Genomic DNA, 22,152 nt, shown 5'->3' with positions numbered 1-22,152 from the left:
CCACCGTTGTGCGCGGACTCGTTTTTTGCCCTGTAGTTTCTATTCGGATTATTTTGGAGTTCATGCGACTTTTTAATTGCTTTTTATTCTTTTTTTTTTTCTTTGAAATGAGTTTATCAAAATAAAAGTGCAGTTCCGGCTTTGTGTTTTTTCTGTGTATCGCTTTGGTGTTGCTGCAACCCTAAGAGTTCAAGCAGATTTATTTTTTTTTCATAGGAAAAATAAAAGCACAACACATTTTATTTTAATCCAATTTGTAACTTTTTGCACATTCCGGCGTCCCCGTCTGCCCCTGAATATGCGATGATTTGATCACTCATGGAGGTCTAGCAGTACCCTGCATTCCAACAGGCATGGCTTGATAAGCAATCAGCTACAGGTGGGGGAGGGGTGATATCACAAAAACACCGATTGGGCCATTTAAAGGATCAACAGCCATCATCAGCTGCGGCCTCGAATGGAACAGGATCAGCTTTTGATCCAGCTCCATATAAACTGACACGGACCGATGATCGCTCAGACCACAGTTTGACTGACAGCTTTGAGCGATCATTTTGGATAAACTTTGAAGTAGCTACTTTGCTTCTTAAGAGGAATTAGGTGCAGGTGAAGCCTCAGCTGAAAGCAGTTAACAGCCCTCATCTGGGCTGTTATCTTTAGGGTGCATTCACACGAACGTATATCAGCTTGGTTTTCACGCCGAACCGATATACGTTGTCCTCGTGTGCGGGGGGGGGGGGGGGGGGGATGGAAGAGCCCAGGAGCAGGAACTGAGCTCCCGCCCCCTCTCTGCCTCCTCTCCGCCCCTCTGCACTATTTGCAATGGGGAGAGGTGGGTCGGGGGCAGGGCTAAATCGAGGGACCTTAGCCCCGCCCCCGTTCCACCTCCTCGCATTGCAAATAGTGCAGAGGGGCGGAGAGGAGGCAGAGAGGGGGCGGGAGCCTCAGTTCCTGCTCTTCCATCCTCCCCCCCCCCCCTTGCACACGAGGACGACGTATATCGGCTCAGCGTGAAAACCAAGCCGATATACGTTCGTGTGAACGCACCCTTATTCAGATCCTTTGTTCTCCACAAAGGGGAAACAATGCTCTCGGCCCTCAGCATGCGCTCCTGATAAGACGGAAGGACGATTTTCAGGCTGGCTTGAATTCAGTGAACAAGCAGCAGTGCACAAAGTGCAGGATGGCCGCGTGTTTAGACAACGATTATCGCTCCGTGTAAATGGGCCTTTAGGGACCTTTCACGAGAGACGCTGGGCAGATTTTGGTAATTCCGGCAGATTTGAACTGCAGATTACGTTCCGTGGAACATCTTGTGGCATTTGTGGGTTTTTTTTTCATGCAGACCTAAATTGCAGCGCCCCGTCTCCGGTTCGTTAGAACGCTTTGCGCTGTGGAATATAAGAACGTTTTGTGGAATTGTTGCAGATTTCTAACAGGCGTGGAGTGCGGCCCCACAGGAACAGCAGCGTGACGCAGAAATGGCCGTGCGCTCCAACTCCGTCACGTATGAAAGGTCCCTTAGGCTCGTAGCACACAGGAGATTGGGGTATCACTGCGAGAAAACCACGGCAAAAAATTACGCAAAACTTGTGCGATTTTATCGCCCGTGAGAAACAGTTATAAGGGGTTAAAGTGCTGAATGTCCTCCTGATTACAGTACGCTGTGTGCGTCCATCCGGCCGCGCCAAACACCACCTGCTTCAGCAGCATAAACCACCCGATCAGCTGACAAGCGAGCGCCGCCTGCCGCTCAGCTGACCACTGGCACCGTTATGTTGCCTGCTGATCGGTGACAATCCTCACATCTAGACCGCCATAAAGATCCAGACTGTTCCGTCCGCTGAAGACGCCAGAAGGGAACAGAAAGCGACTAACGAGCCAATAAGTGAAAGCCGCGGGCTCCATCTTGGTTCAAGTCCGATTCTTTTTGTACACATGGGAGCTTCTTGTGATGCCACAAACAAAAAGTAAAAGGGGAAAGTGACAAAAATGGCATAAAGAGGAGGAAAAAAACCACTAAGTAGGGGTCATAAACTTCCAATCATCCAATAGTTTGTATAATACAGCAGTCCTTCAGTTTTTGCAGTTTATTGTACATATCAGCCTATTAAGACTTCCCTCCGGCAAGGCCTAATAGGCTGACATATACGACCGGTCTGAGAGCCGTCACTAGGAAGCTTCTTGTGGAAGGGGTCAGCGATTCATGCCGCTCGTGCCAAATGCTGCCCTCCTATCAGCACGGGGCAACAGAAATCTGGATCCATCTGACCGGTGATGTTCTTCTGCTGCTCGGTGATACAAGTTTTGCGCTCTTTTCGCTGGAGTCCCATCTCTGTTACTCTTACACACAATGGCGCTGGACCAGGTAGTCCGCTGTTATAGCCCATCTGTGCGGGCAGACGTGTTCGTTGGAGCACTAGTGTTGTATTCGGCTGCACTAGTCTGCAGCGCCTGTTGGTCCGAACGATTCCGGACATCCTCCTTTTGGTGTGGCAGGCATGTGCCAGTGACCCCTTAATGTAGAACACGTTATATACTGGAGGAGTGAGATAACAGTATGGCGGTCTAGTAAAGGCTTCAGGCTCGTGGCTGCTGCTCTGGCTGTGACTGGAGTAGATGTGTAATAACTATGACTTGTTACAGAGGCTGCAGCGAGATGAGCGGCAGCAGCGGATACATTGTGCTGCCACCTCCCATCTGTCTTCAATGATTCGCTTCCTTCCTGCACTACATTCCTGTGTGCAATCAGTAGCAGATGTCTGGGCTGTGGCCCGCGCCACCAACGAGCAGCAGTGCATGCTGGGTACTAGGCCATGTCACACCGCAGCCCGCGCCGCCGCTCAACCCCCAAGATATTGGAACCGATTGTGTTCCCCTTTAATCTGAGAATCAGGAAGGTTCAGTTTCAAGATCTCCGCTTGCTGGTATTCTGTCTCCTTTAGGGCGCTTTCACGCGGGCGGATGTGTATTTGTCTGAATACATAATGTATCCGTGGACCGCGATGCGCCATTTCCTGCCCATTGAGATCAACTCACGGGCAGAAATACACAGGAAACCTCCATCGCCGCTGCAGATTTACACATCAATGGGGGATTTCAGCGCCAAATACAAAAGCTGCGAACGAGCCCCCTGAAGTCAATGGGCTCCAGTCACCGAGTCGCGCGGTGCGCATCTACATTTGTGCGAAGGATTTTCAAGACAAGAACGCAACTCCTCACCCCTGGTATATTTGGGGCACAGGGCGATCCCCTCACTCATACGAGGTCTGCGCAGGCAGCACTTGGCATTACGGTTACTTCCACATTCGGGTCAATGAGCCGCCACTGCTGATGGCCATCTAGCACTTTGCTGTCCAGTGAAAGACTGCTGACCGGGACAGAAGAGGCGTCCGGCCCGCGTTCTCCCCGTGGCGCAGACTGCGGGATGGATCTAGCGCTGGAGGGGAAATGTAATGCGAAAGTCTAATGCGACAGCAAGAACCCTCCGCGCCGCCGGGAGGAACAGTCGGCCTCTGGAAACAGGAAATGAAACTGGTCAAAACTAAAGTTACACCTTCAGACGAGCGTCTCCGCACTGATGCACTGATAAGGTCAGTCATTGGGAAGTCGGACCAAAATAGGACCTGCTGCGATTCCCCAAGCGGCCCATCGCTCCTCCTGTCTTCAGACCGCACGCACACGAGCGGCTCCAGCCTGCAGATTGGGAGTATTCTCTGTACGTGTGACACCATTGACTTTGGGCCATTCTGGCCTGTATATTACGAATGTGCACACCAGCATCATAGTCAGGGTATTATATGTGCGGAATATGCAGCATATATGCATGGAACACGTATTTGAGTCAGAAATGCAATCTTTTCTCCCTAAGATCACCTAGAAGGTAGGAGGAGACTTATAAGGCAATAAGTAATGCTTCTATTGGTAATATGCAAATAAGGGAGATGGAACAATACCTCTGCAGTGACATCTATTGGAAGACAGCATTCCTGCAAGTCAATGTTAGACTCTTTATACAAGCCTTGTTACAATGACCGGGAATTACAAGCAAAGCCAGACTCCATGTACATACAACTGTTTCAGGGTTTTTGCCCTTCATCAGTGTACAGTAGGAATCTGGCTTTAACAATGTCTGGGAATTGGAAACCTTCCAATAGGTGGCGCTGCAGAGGTATTGTTCCATCTCCCTTATTTGCGTGTGTACTTTATGCTCTGTCACACGGCTAGAAGTGTCGGAAGTGTTGAGCGTGCGCTTCCAACCACTGTCAAAGTACTTCCCTGGCCCCTAATTCTCCAGACCTTAACCCAATTGAGCCTCAGTGAGACCTCGATCATTGTGTTTACTATGGATCCTCCAGCAACTGTGGGATGCCATCAGCATGGCTGCAGAGACCACCTACCAGCACCTTACCGAGTCCCTCCCGGCCCGTCCAGCCACTGTCATAATGTAGCTCGACTAGTCAGAAGTCGTGCGGCCATCTTTATTTCTCCAGGACCCGAGTTGCTGTAAAGTGTAGCAGTCACTTGTAGCACCCAGTCAGGTCTCTGCTTTCATTTACCAAGACGGGCTTGTAAGAGCAGAGCCGGGATCTGTTCAGTTGCTACGAGCGACATCTCCACTTTTCTGAAAGTCCCCAAAAAAGTTGTTAAAAACTTTTCGCCCTCCAATTTTTTTTTTTTTACCCCCCTAAGAATTAACGAGCTTCTTAAGACTTGTGACTACAACATGGCGGCAGGGACAGAGCAGAGATACAAAGCAGAACATTGTTTATTAGGCACTGGGTGAAGTACAAGAAGATTCTAGATTTCTATACAAAATGGAATAAACGGATGTAAAACAAAAAGAAGGTAGATTACAGGCGGAGTCCGAGCCGCGGTGAAGATCAGACCTGAAGCCGCAGCTCAGACGCACCGAGTGACACGTGAACCAATCACTTCCGTGAGCTCTGTGATTGTAACGACTCCCAAGTGTCAGGAACAGGCACATAGTCGCAGACCGCCGGGCGGCACAGTCTCGCCCCGCAGCTCCTCACATCCGGAGATGCCAGGCGCCCGGGGCGCAGTCAGTATAAATATGTACAAAAGTCACACACATATATACACATGAAAGAATATGTACAGCGAGGGACAAGTTATGGCTATGGTGCTGTACATGGCAGCAGCGCAACGCCCGCCATCCGTCACAGAACGCAGGCCCCTCCTACATGGTAGTCATTTCTAGTGGAAATCCCAAAGACCTGAGCTACACCGGGACGACGTCACCCTACAGCATGTGCATTATAAGAACGGACATTACAGGGGGCCCCGATTAAGACCCCCCCATAGACTGCAATAAGCCCTTAAAGCAGGATGCTGAGGGTTGTACCCATCATCTCCCAGTGCAGCTCATGCCGCAGAATAGACGTGTAATAAAAAAGGTGCATAGTCGTAAGGATTAGTGCACAGAAGTATCCGACAGTCGGGAAAGTGGAAAATGTTGCTACAGCTTTAAGAAACCTCTCAGGTCGGCCATCATTTGTACACCATCCCAGAACCTCCTGTCAGTGGTTTCATCGCGATTCCCCCTTCCCAGTAGATCACCACACTTCACATTTCTTTGCCGGGTTCATCGGTGACCCCTCTGGGCACTGGAAATGTTTGGAAAACTCTCTGGAGTTGGACACCGAGCCGATGACGCGATAGCGGGACGGGCTGTGCGGGTCGGTGATGATCCCTTCGTGCGAGCTCTCCGGCGTGCGCACCGAGCACCAGACCTGGAACAAGACAATCAGTGAGGGCGACGTCCAAGAAGACACAACCCCCCCCCCCCCCCCCGTTCTAAAGCCTCAGGGCGAAGTCCGTTGTGGCCAGAAAGTTTTGACTAAAGCCGCAAACTTTGCGAAACCCAAAAAGTTTGTGATTTGCTCTTAATGCAACGAGATGAAGTGCGATAAACTGTAGATCGTTAGGAAGTCGTTCCTCCCCATCAAAGAATTAGCTTAAATCACAAAAACCCAATTTCCACTGAATTTCAGCGCTGGCACAGACCAACCCGCTAACAAGCAGTGATCTTCTCGTTAGCTCAGAGTTAATGAGGACAAGGAAGCTGATCTCACCGCTGTGCTGATTGAATAAGAGCAGACTGGTGGATTTCAGGCACCAGCCGCCTTCTGAAGCATTGTCTCCCGTTAACCATGGTTACCTCCAAGGAAACAAGTGCCGTCATCAGAGGGGCTTTACAAGCAAGGAACTAGCTGCTTGTGAGACGGGCCCTGAATCACCCCGTTATCGGACCATCAAGGAGGGAGGGTCAATTGCTGTGAAGGGGGCTTTAGGACGCCAAAGAAAGTCCAGCAAGTTTAAGAGGCGAGCGCTACCATAAGTCCTGTGTCAGGCCAACAGTCATGCATCCCGAGACCCTTCATGTGTGGAGTTGCTTGTTGTCCAAGGGAGCGGGCCTGACTTCTCCCAACCGCCCCGAGGGGAAAGGGGTTTGGTGATGAACAATGCTTTTTACATGATGGAGCCCCATGTTACAAGGCAAAAGGGATAACCAAGTGGCTCAATGAACAAAAAACATTGACCGTTTGGGTCTGTGGCCAGGAAACTCCCCAGATCTCGATCCCATTGAGAACCTGCATTCAATCCTCTAAAGGCGGGTTGACAAAGAAAACACAGAAATTGTAATAAACTCCAAGCACGGATTAGGAAGAAAGGGGTTTCGTCCGGCACACTGAATGTCAGCTCCTGGGCCAAATCCCGACTGCTGACAAAGTATTTAAAAAAAAATAAAATAAAAAAAGCTCACACTGTAAACATTGGGTCTCGGTCTAAACTTGATGTGTTTGTCAATAAGTTTAAAAAACTTCTGAAATGCTTCAGTAAGGCCGCCTGCAGACGAGCGGAAATCCCGCGGCGGGATTTCCGCCACTCAAAGCCTGCATAGGAGTGCATTACAATACGCACTCCTATGCAGACGGCCGCGGTTTGGCCGCGCGAAATCTCGCTCGGCAAACAAACCGCGGCATGTCCTATTTTTGTGTGGGGCTCGCAGAGCCTCGCACAGATACGTCACTCACCCGGCCGCCGGCTCTGGTCTGCGCCGGCACATGAAAGAGCCGGGGCCGCTGGGCGCGGGTGAGTACCCGCTCATCCCTGCAGGCGCTCGGGTCGGGTCCCGCAGCGAGAATTCTCGCTGCCGGATCCGACCCGCTCGTCTGCAGGCGGCCTAACCATGGAAACAGACTAAGCGTTAAACACTAAAGCAGTGAGCTTTGTGAAAATCAAAGTTTGTCTCAAAACCTTTGGCCACGACTTTAGGGTTCTGCTTATTTTGGGGAGGCATCATTTAACAAGCTTGCCGTTTGATAATCACGTATCCGCACCACAGAGCTGGCCACCATCTTGCCCTGTATAGTTTTGGGATGGGAACCGTGGACAAATCGTGATGAACGTTCCTGTGTCGTTCCTGTGGTGGACTAACGAGCCTCTTACCTGAGCAAAACCAATGAAGAAGAGCTGATCGTTAGTGAGACTCAAGGATGGCAACACCTTCTCCTCGCCGTTCTCCTTCACCCAGTTCTGATACGCCTGCAAGACAGAAAGATACGGAGCTCCATAAAGTGGCCAGAAGTCAGTAGCAGCGGAGCACAACGGCGCATCGGCTGCCATCTGTACAGTAGGAGGATGTGGAAGCCGTTGTGGATTTTTCCGTGTCACTATGTGGATGCCAACTATAAAACTGCAGCAGAAATCCGCGGCGAGGGACTCCTCCACGGCGAACGATCATCTCACTAGATCACAGAATCTGACTAAACGTCAGTGTAAATGCCGCCACGATCTGAATGACGATCGATCGATTAGTAGTTTGGATCAGCAGTGTGTTGCCAGCCTTCTAGAGAGGACCGGCACAGAATTAGTGTTAAGGTTTCATCTTAAAATGGGCTATCAGATCTAGATTACACGGCGGAGGGCAGGTGACATCACAGGAGTGCCCTCCCTCTGGAACCTTGGCACAATCACCGATTGCAGCATGTAAGGGGTTAACAGCAGGGATCAGCGTTTTTACCAATCCCTGCCGTTGCCAGGTCCCCCTGTGGAGGGCACAGGCTTCTATGCCTGCACTGTCTATAGGATGCAAGTATACGTCCATTCACGGGAAGCCCTTCTCATCCAGGATGTACATTTACTGGGGTGGGAAGGGGTAAAATTAGCATTTATGGTACAATGCAGGGGGTGGGGGAAGGGCAGCCTTACTCTATAGGCAGCTTTGAGTCCCCCGTTGTCAGCGATGTTCTCCCCCAGGGTGTGCTTCCCGTTGACAGCTTCTCCGTTCACTTTGTAGCTGCTGTACTGCTGGGTGATGCACTCCGTCTGCTTCTTGAAGGCCTCTACGGACGAGTTCTTCCACCAGGGCCGCAGGTTCCCGTCCTTGTCGTACTCTCTACCTGCGGACGATACGGGGAAGTGAGACGGGAACTGGAGGCGGCAAGGAGTGAGCCACTAGCCAAAGGAACACACCTTGGTCATCGAAGGCATGGGTCAACTCGTGGCCCATCACAACGCCGATCCCACCGAAGTTCAAGGCTCTGTGGAAACATGGAGTTTAATGCGTCATCAACCTAAAGAGACGCAATAACACCCGCCTGTAGGAGGCGATGTTTACCAGAGGGCAGGCCGTGGTTTACCCGCATGCAACTACATAGATGGGAACATCTTACGTGGGGGAGGAGCTGGTGTAGAACGGAGCCTGCAGGACTCCAGCCGGGAAGACAATCTCGTTCTTGGTAGGAGAATAATAGGCATTGACTGTAGGGGGCGTCATACTCCACCTGGAAAATGGAGAAACGGGTCAGAGAACTCGTGTTGTGCAGTTTTGGAAGACCTCCCACAGCCGGAGCCGCTACTCACTGGTCTCTGTTGGGCGGTTTGCGCAGTTGATCTGAAGTCACCCTTGCTGAGAAGTTGTAGAACATCATGACATTCTCAAAGTAGAGGTCCGGCGTCACTTCATACTGAAGACGGGAGCAGTGAGGGGGTTAACGCTGGACTCCGGAGCATTAAAGTCACTGCAAGCATCCTGGTCTCCCCTATACAGAGGGGGACTGAAACCCACATGGGGGTCCAAAAACAGCCGCACCCCCCTCTCCCCTCCCACCCTGATGGCTCTAAATAAAAATCGAACTACTGCAAAACGAACACTCACATCGTTAAACACCTTGTCCAGCTCCTTGGGGTCCATGATGAAGTTGGGGTACCCGATCATATCGTAGATTGCTTCAGCCTAGGTACACGAAGAATCAGAGGTCGAAGTGGCAACAGATAATGGCGGACGCACCTTCATCATCCCTGCCTTTAGGCTTCAAGTAACTCCTCCACCCCATGGAGGAGGAGTCAGTAACTATGCTCCTCCCCCTGCGTCTCATGTTCTCTGTAACCTGTACTACAGTACGCTTCTCACCAGGCTGATAACAGAGAGCAACAGCTTCTACTCACCTTCTCTTTGGCCGCTTTCCGAGTGTCTTCGTCCATCCAGCTCAGCGTCACCAGACTCTGCTCAAAGGCGCTCTTTATGCCCTTTATCATCTGCATGGCCTGCGGCACAGAAGTCCCCTTATTAGTCATTGGAGGAGAATAGCTTTAGAATGGCTTCTAACCGATCACTTTACGGCTGCAGTAAATACTGGAGAAACGGCCAAAGCTAAAAATGCAGAAAATAACTAAAATACACGGAGCCATAAATACGCCGCTCGCAAAACGGAACACAAACTGCATATGGATCTCGAATTAAGAGACGCGCTCGTGTGAACCGGCTCTTATCTGTGCGGAGAACGGGCACCAGGGGCAGACCTGCCAGTTCTGGCAAGTGCCAAACAAGCTGCCCAATGCTGAGCCCAGCGCACACTACAGGACATCGGGCCCTCATGACACCCTCATGGGGTCCGTTTCTGCCAGTAGCCTGCTGAGGTCATTTTGCAGGGCTCCTCCTGCCCCTCCGGTCCTGATGCCCGCTTGATGCCCTTCTGTCCGGCTCTCCTCATAACGGCCGTGTCCTGCTATCTGCCCCACCTCCCGTCACCTACCCTGGTTTTGCTGCTGTTTGCAAATGTGGACTTGACGAACATGGCTCCCAGAGCGAAGCCCAGGTTGTTATCGGTGTCCGCGATGCAGAACTTCCAGCGTGGAGTGCAGGTCTAAAGAGAACAAAAGTAAGAAGCTCAGAGTTCATGAAATAAAGGACAGTGGTAAAGAGGCCTGATGAGCTGCTGTACCAGGAGCAGCCAGCAGGTGGCAGTAATGAAGGCAGGGGTTGCCATGTGAATGCTGCGGGTCACTAGGACACGCCAACTGCCACCGTTCTAGAAGTCGTGTGGTATACACAAGTACAAGGGACGTCTACCATGAGGGCAGCGCAGTCATGTGACTCCCAACGCCATAAGCCACATGCGTCAAACACAAGGCCCGCGGGCCGAATCCGGCCCGCTGCCTCATGTTATGTGGCCCGCGGCATGCCGACGGCCGCTCACCACTGTAGTGATTACCAGCTGCGGTGCCGCAGCTCCCCGCTGGTAATCACACTGACAGCGCTGATCCCTTCTCCCCTGCTCTTCAGTTCCGCAGGAGAGGACTCAGGGAGGAAGCGTGCCGTGCTGCACACTGTGCACCCGGGCGCATAGGAACTTTTTCCACAAGACTTTGCACTATTGAGCAATTCCAGCAACGTGATTGGTTGTCTGGGTTGGCTGATTCACAGTGATTGGTTGTTTGGGTTCGCTGATTCACCAAGCAACCAATCAGGTTGCTGGAATTGCTCAATAGTGCAGAAGTCTTGTGGAAAAAGATAATATGCCACCCGGGCTCAGAACGATCCGAGGAGGAGCATCGCTGACAGCAAGGAGGAGGTAAGCATATGGCTGGGGAAGGGGGAAGTTAATATTGCTGCTGGGGAGTGGGGAGTTAATAGTGTTGTTGCTGGGAGGAGGTTAATATTGCTGATTGCTGCCGGGGGTGAGGGGGTTAATATTGCTGGTGTGTTGGGGTGAGGGGGGGGTGAGGGGGTTAATATTGCTGATGTGTTGGGGGGGGTTTAATATTGCTGATTGCTGCCGGGGGTGAGGGGGTTAATATTGCTGGTGTGTTGGGGTGAGGGGGTTAATATTGCTGATGTGTTGGGGGGAGGGGGTTAATATTGCTCCTGGGAGGGGGTTAATATTGCTGCGGGGGTGGGGTGGTAATATTGCTGGTGGGGGTGGGGGTTAATACTGTTGCTGGGAGGGGGTTAATATTGCTGGGAGGGTTAATATTGCTGCTGGGTGGGGGGAATATTGTTGCTGGGTGGGGGGTTAATATTGCTGCAGGGTTGGGAAGGGGACGGGGGGGTTAATATTGCTGCTGGGAGAGGGTTAATATTGCTGCGGGGGTGGGGTGGTAATATTGCTGGTGGGGGTTAATATTGCTGCTGCGTGGGTGGGGGTTAATACTGGTGCGGGGGGAAGGGGTTAATATTGCTGGTGGGGGTTAATATTGCTGCTGGGTGGGGGGGGGGGGGGTTATATTGCTGCTGGGAGGAGGTTCATATTACTGTGGGGGTCGCTATTACTACTGGGGCCACTGTGGGGATCGCTATTACTAATTTGACCACTATGGGAGTCACTATTTTCACTGGGGACACTATCAGAGTCACTATTACTACTGCGACCACTATCAGGGTCACTATTAGGGCTCGTTCACACGGGCGTAATTGCATTTCGGTCGCACAAATACGCTATGTATTTGTGCAATCGAAAATCGCTTATGCTTACGTATTTGGGCATGCGGAAAAGAACGCAGATGGGCCCCTGAGATGGTGCGCAAATATGCATTGAATACACAGGTTTCCTGCACATTCACCACGTATTTGCGCGGCCCATTCACTTCAATGGCCTATTGGGGTGCGTAGTACGCAACAAAATAGGTCATTCTGTGTGACAATATGCATCATGTGAATGAACTCATTGACATCAATGGCTTCTACTGCATATTATGTACGCTAACACGCTGGTGTGAACGAGCCCTCACTAGACTGTCTTACAAGCGGCCCTTTGAAGGTCCCCATAAGCCTGATGTGGCCCTCAGTGAAAAGGAGTTTGACACCCCTGCCATAAGCTATGCGGGTGAACAATCAGGAAAGGTTTTAAAATGACTAGTACTTCAGTAAAACAGATATTCGGGAAATAGACTACTCCCACGGGGTCCCATCACAGGCGGCGGCCATCCACAAGGTCACATGACACCTGGTGAACGTTCACACTTGCAGCACAGCCAGCTATTTTCCCACAATGCAGTTTGACTGCAGCCGCTATGGTGGTCCCTGGCCCCATAGAGACCCCGCTGCCAGGCGGCCGCTATGACATCAGTTGGGGGTCTCTGATAAGGAAGCAGACCCACCCAAAGAACAAGTCTGCTGATCAGCTGCTGCAGGAAGAGCCTGAAGATGCCACCGCTCCCTGCTGACAGCCGCTTCCTGCCCCCCGTCACATCAGGGCGGTCCGGGCTGCCATAACCTGCACAGATAACGGCAAACCCTTCTCTGAACTCATATGAAGCAGAAGGTCACTAAAGGGTCTTCAGGCCCTAAACCAGCAGAATTGTGACTGCAGCTTTGGATGTGACTGATGCAATGCAACCTTATGGCACATCCTGTGGATGGGAAGATCCCATAGGTGCCAGTCCCACCTCTGGGATCTCTAGTTAGGACCCGTGCAACCCCTGATCATGCCGAACGTGGTGGTCGGAGACTGTACACTGCAGGGCGCTCGGCTACTTGTTGCCATGACACCCATAGTAAACAGGAGCTGCGAAAGTTTTACATCTTCCAAAAGACGCCATACCAACCGCAGAGGCGAACGCCAAAATCCCTTGTTTGACGCATCAATAAAGCAGAATTGCAAATGCAGCTCTGGATGTGACTGGGAGTGTGAGGTCCAGTAGTTAGGGGTGCACAAACTATATTCAATGTAGCATTAGCCCGATAGAAGTCGTAGCTCCAGAGACTCTGCATATCTTCAGGGCCGAGTTCGCCCCATTACAAGTGTCCCACCCCCCCAGAGTCATCCCCCTCCCCACGACTCGCTCTTACCTTCTTCGTGCCGTACATAACTTCGATGAACTTCTCCTCGGCGTCCTGGAAGCGCTGGTCCAGTAAGGCGCTCGTCCGCCGCACCAGATTCCAGATCATGTAGTTGTTTAAGATCCTGAAACGTAGCGATAAAATGAATTTTATAGCAGCCAAAGAAAATGGAGTCCCAGCCCCCCCCCCCCCCCCCCCCCAAGAAACACGAGCCCGGGGGAATTCCAGTAGTCCTGTTGGACTACTCAGCAATGGAGCGGCAGCCATATTTGTTGTCATGAGTCACGGCAGCGCCAGCTCTCCCCTCCGGTGTCTTAGTTATACGACAATTCAGCGCCGACTATACAGATTTGGAATCCAGGAGTCTTGGAAAGCCGAGTCAATATCAACATGGCTGCCGTTACCCCATAACGGCCATCACCCAGCTTTCCCCGACTCCTAGATGACACACGAGCCTCGTCTGCGGTGATGAACACCCAAGTTCGCATCTCAGAAAAAGCCAATTAAAAAACATTTCTGGGAAGTGCAATGGTGGCCATATTAGTTTCCGCGGTTGTCCAGTCGGCCCTGGTGCCGATCACATAACCCGCGAGGTCGGCCGCCTCGTTACCTCTTGTCCGTGCGGTTGATGAGGCTGGACACATCCTGCAGATATTCCTTTGCGTAAACCACCACCGGCTCCGTCTCATTGATCTCTACAGGATGAAAGACCATTCGGAGGAAGGGGATCCAGTCCACCACCGGCACCAGATCCTGCGGAGGACAGACGGCCGCCATAAGACAAACCAAGCAGTACTCCTTAGGACAGCCTAAACTATTGTGCTGCGTGGGGGGAATCCGCAAGCGCGGCCGTCTGCATCAATACATACGGCATTTCGCTGTACGAACGGCCACGTGTGCGTCTACACAGAGCGATCGTTCATTCAGGGATCACAGAGTTGTACACGCTCCTCACTTCTTGCGTGTGTGTGTGTGTGTGTGGGGGGGGGGGGGGGGCGAGTATAGCACCATTGAAAAACACAACTCATCCCGCAACAGACAAGCCCTCCTACAGCGACATGATGGATAAATAAAGGAGTTATGATACCAGCCACGGATAGGTGCGCCACACTATACAGGAGTGCGACCCCTACTGGCAGAGCAGTGGATCGTCCTGAACAAGTAGCTCCTCCATATTATAGTCTGGCTCTCTGCGTTCTCCTCGGGTCTACGGCCATTGGGCCCGCAGTCCATCAGGTGGGGCATTATTGGCTCCTTTCAGTGAGTAATGGTTTTATATTTAGGGACTCTATAGTGACGGATCAAAAAGGGAACCGGCCGCATAAAGGTTAGTACATAAGAGGAGAATGCTTGGTCGGGGAAGTGGGGAACTGGTCAGTGATGGGGAGCAGAGGGTGGTCACGGTTACTAGTGGGGGACCACAGGGGTCAGTTTTGGGCTCCATTTTTAATATATTTGTTAATGAGCTGGTAGGAAAATTAATAAAATATCACCATTTTCAGATACAAAACTATGTAGAGTAATTAACACAAGAGACGACCCAAGGCGGGTGCAAGAGGATCAGAAGGGTGTCAGATGAGGTGCAACACTGATAAATGTAAGGCTCTGCACACGGGAAGAGGAAATACACGTCACCATGACACACCAAGTGGGAAACCACTGGGAACACCGACATGGAAAAGGACCTGGGGGTTTTAGTTAACTGTAAGCTTAACTGGAGCAACCAGTGTCAGGCAGCTGCTGCCAAGGCAAATAGGATCATGGGGCGCATCAAATGAAGTCTAGGGGCGCATGACGAGAACATTGTCCTTCCTCTTTACAAGTCACTGGTCAGACCACACATGGAGTATTGTGGACAGTTTTGGGCAGCGGTACTCAAGGAGGACATATCAGAACTTGACGGGGACAAAGGGGGCAACTAAAGTAATAGATGGAATGGGCGGACTACAATACCCAGAGGGGTCATCAAAATTGGGATTTAGTTTAGAAAAGTCTCAGGGGCGCTCTAGTAACTATGTAGAGATCTATCAGGGGACAATACAGAGTTTGGTTTCTACCTCATTGAGTTTTTTTGCCTTCCTCTGGATCAACATGGAAACAAAAAGATCAGCGCCGCCCAACATGGAACGATGCACAAATGTACAATAAATGGATTCACCTGGTGCTAGGCTAGGGAGATAACCCGCCTGCACCAAAAGGCCTGGCTCGCCTGTATCAGGTTCTTGAAGTGACCTGGAGTCCGGTAAGCCGCAGGAAAAAAGGTGTCCCCAGAAGGAAACCATTCCAAATGGGGTATACGCAATTCAAAAGTAGTTGTATCGGCACTAATGCCGGTAGGTACCAAAAAGTAGTTCTCCAGAGGATTGAATAAAGTAGTGCCCCAGCACTTTTTAGTAAAATTGCCCAAAAATGACTTTTTTTACAAAGATAAAATAACCTGCACATACATATGCACAGATAAGACAAATCACAGAGGGATGCCATCCCCCTGTACAGATTGAGATCTGTATGTGCAGGTTATTTTATCTTTGTAAAAAAGTCATTTTTGGGCAATTTTACTAAAAAGTGCTGGGGCACTACTTTATTCAATCCTCTGGAGAACTACTTTTTGGTACCTACCCGCATTAGCGCGCATACAACTACTTTTGAACTGGATCAATATGGGGCGGGGGTGTAATAGGGCTTTTTTCAGCCCCACATACTGTGTCCATCTGGTTCAGCCTCTGTTATCAGCCGCATCCCTTCACCTGTCTGCGCCGTCAGTCACACGGACAAGCGTGACGCTGTTGTGGATAAACTGACACGATCTACATCGTTGCCGGAGATGCGTTACTTCCATCTTCCCTAGAAAGTCTCGATCTGAACCGGCGGAGTTCAGTGCGGCCCTTGTGATGTTCTCATGATACAGTCCACAAGGCGGCGCCATCCTCACTGGGAGAGATTTAGCGCTTACCTTCAGCTCGCCAGCTGTGATCTTGTGGTAGATGAGCTCCTCGTCTCGCCGCTTGTCTTGCGGGATGGTGATATTGGCCAGGGCCGTCTCAAAGTCGAGGATCTCCTCCATCTGGGCCCGTGTGTCGTTCTCCTCTCCCCCCAGAAGAACTCCCAGCTGCACCATGAAGCTGAAGTAACCAGCAAGGACCTGAATGGAGGACAAGCAAGATTAACCCCCAGTATGTAGGCGGCGGGGCAGAGGCGTTGGTAGCTGGCACTGACCTTGGCGTTGGCGGTTTTATTCAGGTAATACTCTCTTGATGGCAGCCCCAGGCCGGACTGGTCTATCTGGGAGGAAGCAAAGAAAGCGCCATGAATTCCTGGGAAGAGTCGAGCGGCCGATTACAGCAGGGACCCCCTCCATTTCAAATAGACAAGCTAGAGCCCAGGGCTAATACGGACGATTTCACAGCACAAGCGGGTCCCCTGCTTTACTTCTCTACCAAGTCTTATCCTCCAGTCACACCCAGAGCTGCAGCTCCAGAGCCAAATCCTGCAGGCTGAGCACACTCTGTCTTGCATTTCCACCAAGTCCAGTTCTAAAACTAGCAGCACTTTATGCAATCTCACCTAACCCGTTTGGATCGAGTATCTGGTACAACCCAGTATGTAGAGCAAAACTGCAGCTCTGGATGTGACTGGAGTGCATGTTCATATCTGCACCGGTAGTTGAATGCAGATCTAGCATGAAATCCCAGATGAATTAGGCAGCGCTTCCCCTGGGCATATGCCACAAGCTGGATTATGGAACGTGCCATTACAGCCAGTAGGTCCATCCGGCGCTCTTCAGGCCCGGCATGTGTGAGCCCAACAATGAAAATACCGAAGCCGCTGGTTCCGAGGATGGAGCAGCGTCATGGGTGCAAGCATGAGTGTACCAGAATACCTGTTGTAGCGGGGTATTATACAGTATGCGGTGGATACCGAGGGGCAGCCGCCTCTCCTCACCTGTATGATGTTACTGCTGGAGTTTTTGGAGTCTGCGCTGACAAACACGGAGAAGAATGGCGAGATCCGGTAATAAGCGGTGACGGCCTGCAGCGTCTCCTGGAAGTTGTTCTTATCCCAGGGCCCGGTGATGTTCCAGCCTCCAAGCTGAGGAAGAGCACATCAGATCAGCATGTGGTAGACAGAACGCAGTCTACCTGCGGTCCGCCGCGCTCACGGCTCATTCACCCGCACTTTACGGAATGAATAGAATAAGCCCGAAATACGCAGGGCGCAGGCAATTCTCGGTCCGTGAATACACCGTGCATTAATGGACCGAGATGAGCGCATGCCCATGTGAACGAGCCTTCCAGACCTACCTTCCCGATCAGCTCCTGCAGAGGCTTGGCACCGAGCTCCTCGATCTTGGACTCGTTCAGACAGGCCTGGTAATAGCGCTGCGCCTTGTGCTCGGCGACGCTGCTGAAGTTCATGGTTGTGTTCTCTGCAGTCAGAAACGTACAGGTCAGTTCTAGATCGGGCCTGCAAGCTGCAGAACTCTGCAGTAATCACACATTTATGCGCGTTTCCCCTTTAAATGCAGCATACAACAGGCGCTCCGATATGATCGTCACGCAGCACTTACACCCCCACGACCACCGTAAGAGCAAAATGCCCATGTTATACCCATTCCAGACCCAACAAAAGAAGCAACGCCAGACAAGCTGTGAGGCCTCTGGGGCGGCGGTCTCAAGTAGAGGAAACCCATCAAATATTACCTGCTGTAGAGCAGAGAATCACAACCTGCGGCAAATGTCGAGAGAAAGTCGCCAATCCAAGGAGTCGCCATCCTCACTCCCATTGTATTCACACAAGTTCACAGAAGTTTTACTCAACTTTTCCAAACTTCAATTCTGCCAAGTTACTGGGTGATAACGGGGCAGCGAGTCGCCCAGCAGACGTCTCTCCATACATTATAGTTGTTCGGACGCCGGCATAGCCGGCCTGGCGCTTCAGAGACTGAACCGCCACAATGCAACAGATAGTCTATGGGACTGTTTGTATGAAGCATCCCACCAGCTACATTACAGACGCACAGACCCCCCCAAAAAAAGTAGTGGAAGAGGGATAAGTCACTCGGCTCCTTAGGCGTCCCCACCATGCAGCGCGAGAGTCCTTGGCAGGACTGTGCCAAACCCTGAAGAAGCCGGTAGCAGCTCCGTGCCGTCGCGGCGCACAGGTCTTAGAGCAGCGGTGATCAGCGCTCCTGTCCCGAACGGCCGGAGACACTTGGAGACTACTTCACCCCAACACATTCCTGGTCACCGCTGCTCTAATCCCAGAGGAAGCCGTAGGGGGCATGGGCACAACTGCCAGCTTCTTCAGGGTTTGAAGCAGCAGCCATACAAGATGGCACGACCAGCTGAGATACTTTGACTAACTGTAACCAGAGTTCTCCAACAGTCGATGGACTATAAACCGCAAGTGTTGAATTCTTCACGTTCTTTTGCAGCAGCTTGCCGCCCACGGCCGTTCTGTACCGCCGGCTCTCAAGTTAAGCACCGTTAATTATTCAGGGGCCTGAAGAAGCCGGGCGTCTGTCTGAGACGCGTTACCTTCAGTCACTCCACGACTAGACGTACTATAAATCATTGATTTTATGGGGGGCTGTCCCTTTAATTACCTCCCACACATGCAGGTCAGGCAGAGTGCAGTATGTGACGCGCCATCTCCGGAGAGCGGGGGCAGGGCAGCATCACGTGAGCATCCGCATCACGCCAAGCACCTGTCTTCCCGGACGCACGAGCAACCAGAGCCGAGGCGTGAAGATTCAGCCTGATCAGCTGTATTGAGGGTCCCAGACATGGGGCAGCGGACCCCCAGATTTAGGGCATCAATGTCCTCTCTGAAGCGGGGCCAGGGGTGGGGGAGGGGAGCGCAGCACCGGCTCCTCCAGGGTCATACAAGGTGAAGACCGAGACCCCCCGACAACATAACTGCTGCTGACCAGATCCTTAAGGCCGGCTGCACACAAGCGCAATCCACTGCGTCTCTCCACCCCCGCATGTGACAGCCGTGCGGCACGCAGCAAGTACGCAACAGCGCAATCCACGGCCGGCAGCAATATATCTGCAGTGTTCCATCTTGGAGTGTATACACGCAACCTGTACTGTGAGCGATCGGCAGCATGGGAGCTGCGTACTCCGCACGGAATATACCAAGATGGTTGTGCGAAGGAGCCATTCAGGATGTTGTCAAGAGTCACTGTGTACATAGAGCGCTTACCCTGATTACACTCCAGAGCTGCACTCACTATTCTGCTGGTGGAACTGCAGCTCTGGAGTATAATATTGCAAAGCCATATCAAAACTTGTTGTATAACAGGGTACTAGAGCCTCCATGCCCGCCTGTATCACATCTTGTAACCAAGCTAGAGGCGGTACAGCAGGGTCCTAGAGCCTCCCTACAAGGGGTCGGTTCTCCACAATATCAGAGCAAAAAAGGGTCATTTATTGTTATCCCTAATTACAACGTTACAATCACAGAACGTTTCATCCCTCTGACGACTTCTAGGGGAGGGAGGTTCCTGATCAGTGGGGGAGGGATGTTTAACAAGTACTCCGTTGCATTAGTCGCAGCACACGGTAGCCGTCCTTTCTGTAACGCGCTTGCAGGGCAGCAGCAGCTCGGAGGTTAAGAGGACTCTGGCTCATCATCTAGGAGCGTTACATAATTGGCAGCGGCACAAGGTGCCAGCAGCTGCGGCACGGAGACAATTTGGCAGAACCAGCGAGCCCCAGAATTAATTAGATGTCGGATGTTGTCCCAATTCCCACCCGGAAAGTAGAGAGGAGAGTGCAGGGTGGGAACCCTCTACCACCCAGTGTAACCCCCCGACGTCAGACGTCCACGACACCCCAAAACATCGAACAATACAGTCTCCTCCCCTGCACCGAGCCGAAGGGTCATTCCACCTGCCTACCCACCATATACATGTACCCGAGAGGGCCTCCGCCATGTTAGCGGGCAGATGCCACAGCAGTGCGAGGATTACTCCTGAGGGTCTGACCACTATTACAGGGTGATCACCCAGCTTTTCACCGTTTTGCCTTCAAGTTCTTAAATATCCCCCTTCCGTGTAGACAAGGTGTTTCGAGTTCCACCCAGTCCCTACAGCCATCCCCACAATAGCGCTACTGCCCCTTTAAGCGAGGCCTCCGCTCACCCAGGAGATGCTTCATGATGGCCTGGTTTTGCTCCCACAGTTCGTTGAAGGTTCCCCAGCGAGAGTGACCATCGGGGATGGGATTGGCCTTGATCCATCCGCCGCAGGCGTAGCCATAGAAGTCCTGGCAGGGGTCCACGGTGCGGTCGAGGGAGCGCAGGATGGAGCTGGTCACCGAGATGCAGGACTCCGACAGACAGGTGCGACTACCTGCGAGAGACAGCAGAGCCACCAGTCACCCTGCCCCATACTGGGAGTCACTGGTATAGCCAGGGCACAGCACAAGCATGGCGGCCACGATGAAGAACGTGTGCCGCCCCATCTGTCAGTCCTGACCTTGCACACTACAACAAACCCTCAGCTGTGACAAGCATCAGATGTGTGTAGGGTGAGGACTGATCACCCCTGAAGAGGCTACACTGAAAGCAAACAAGGTGCCTCTTCAGTTCTGGACAGTTTTTATGATCTGCCTTGCTGTCAGTGAATGGCAGAGGCAGAAATCCCGTCCTGGCCCAATACATTGTGAAGAGTACTTATTATCTGCTTGCTGTAGATGAATAGTGTTCTGTTTATATTCAATGACTGAAAAAACAGCAACAAACCCTCAGCTGAGAGGAGGCGATGCAGCCTCTGACTATAAACCAGAAAGTTACCATTCACTGACAGCAAACACGTCATGAAAATGGTGAAACAGCCGCCTTGTTTGCATACAGAAGCTGAAATCCCATCCTGACCCAATCCTCCTCACAGCTGGTTGGTTACAGTGTGTACGGTCAGGACGGGATTCCAGCCTCTAAATGCAAACGAGTTCCTGACTGCTATTCACCGACAGCAAGCAGATTGTGAAAGCACTGTTCTGATTAATATACTAAAGGCCAAGTCAGCCCGCACCCCACAGCTGAGGGATTATTGCAATATGTAAGGTTAGGATGGATTTTCAACCTTCGAATACAAGCCAGAACATGGCCATTCACTGACTGCTAGCAGTTTATGAATGGTCAGGATCTGAAACGGCCACCTTGTTAGCATTCAGAGGCCAAGATCCTGTCCTGACCTGGTACATTGCAACAAAACCAGTTGTGGGGAGTACTAGGTCAGGACAGGATTTCAGCTCCTGAATGCCAACTATTTATGATCTGCTTGCCATCAGTGAATGGCGATGTTATACATGCAGAGGTGGAGTACCAGTCCTGACCTCACTGTGTGCTTGGATACTTAATAGCGCCTCATGTCTGTACATTGTGGTCAGGACTGGTGCATCGCCTCTGCGTATAAATAGAGCATCGTCATTCACTGAAAGCAAGCAGATTCTGAAGATAGGCTCCACCCAATACTCCTCACAGTGATACATTGTAACAAGCCAGCTGCGAGGAGTATTCCATCAGGACGGTATTTCAGCCTCTGAGTGCAAACCATTTTCACGATCTGCTTGCTGTCAGTGAATGAAGCCTATTCTACAGCTGGAGAAGGTTTCATTATATAGGAAGTTAGTTTGACATGCGTTACTATGGTAACACATGACAGTCCCATGTCACTCACTTCTCCGGTACTGGATGGTCACGGCGAACAGCGCCGCCAACAGCCCAACGGAGAGAACGGTGATGAGCAGCAGCAGCCTCTTCTCGATGTGCGTCCGGTCCGTCCAGCAGCTGCTGCGGTTCCGTCCTCGTAGATTCACCTGTGGAGGAGAGTTTCCCGCAAGTTAATAGGTAAACAAGACCGGCCGGGAAGGAGGACGGCGCTGCGGCGGCCGGGAAGGAGGACGGCGCTGCGGCGGCCGGGAAGGAGGACGGCGCTGCGGCGGCCGGGTGTTTACAGGGGAACGGCGCTGCGGCGGCCGGGTGTTTACAGGGGAACGGCGCTGCGGCGGCCGGGTGTTTACAGGGGAACGGCGCTGCGGCGGCCGGGTGTTTACAGA

At 51.8% G+C, this 22,152-nt stretch overlaps 1 protein-coding gene across 4 annotated transcripts in view; it reads right to left on the bottom strand.

The window, feature by feature from the left end:
* Positions 1-4,750: 4,750 nt before the first annotated feature.
* ECE1 (endothelin converting enzyme 1) overlaps positions 4,751-22,152 on the bottom strand; it is a 77,113-nt gene continuing 59,711 nt past the window's right edge. For all 4 annotated transcript variants that reach the window (XM_066606270.1, XM_066606271.1, XM_066606272.1 and 1 more), the window contains 17 exons: positions 21,774-21,912; positions 20,235-20,444; positions 17,389-17,513; positions 17,030-17,176; positions 16,304-16,369; positions 16,041-16,229; positions 13,698-13,840; positions 13,097-13,211; positions 10,062-10,172; positions 9,475-9,573; positions 9,185-9,262; positions 8,890-8,993; positions 8,700-8,810; positions 8,500-8,567; positions 8,236-8,426; positions 7,474-7,569; positions 4,751-5,753 (listed from right to left, as the gene is read on the bottom strand). In XM_066606270.1, coding sequence (XP_066462367.1) covers positions 5,577-5,753; positions 7,474-7,569; positions 8,236-8,426; positions 8,500-8,567; positions 8,700-8,810; positions 8,890-8,993; positions 9,185-9,262; positions 9,475-9,573; positions 10,062-10,172; positions 13,097-13,211; positions 13,698-13,840; positions 16,041-16,229; positions 16,304-16,369; positions 17,030-17,176; positions 17,389-17,513; positions 20,235-20,444; positions 21,774-21,912 — 2,169 coding nt within the window. In that variant the 3' untranslated portion in view covers positions 4,751-5,576. The remainder of the gene's footprint in view (positions 5,754-7,473; positions 7,570-8,235; positions 8,427-8,499; positions 8,568-8,699; positions 8,811-8,889; positions 8,994-9,184; positions 9,263-9,474; positions 9,574-10,061; positions 10,173-13,096; positions 13,212-13,697; positions 13,841-16,040; positions 16,230-16,303; positions 16,370-17,029; positions 17,177-17,388; positions 17,514-20,234; positions 20,445-21,773; positions 21,913-22,152) is intronic.

Source organism: Eleutherodactylus coqui, chromosome 6 (genome assembly GCF_035609145.1).
Source record: "Eleutherodactylus coqui strain aEleCoq1 chromosome 6, aEleCoq1.hap1, whole genome shotgun sequence".
In the NCBI taxonomy this organism is placed as follows: Eukaryota; Metazoa; Chordata; class Amphibia; order Anura; family Eleutherodactylidae; genus Eleutherodactylus; species Eleutherodactylus coqui.
This window is presented reverse-complemented; position numbering and strand designations above follow the sequence as displayed.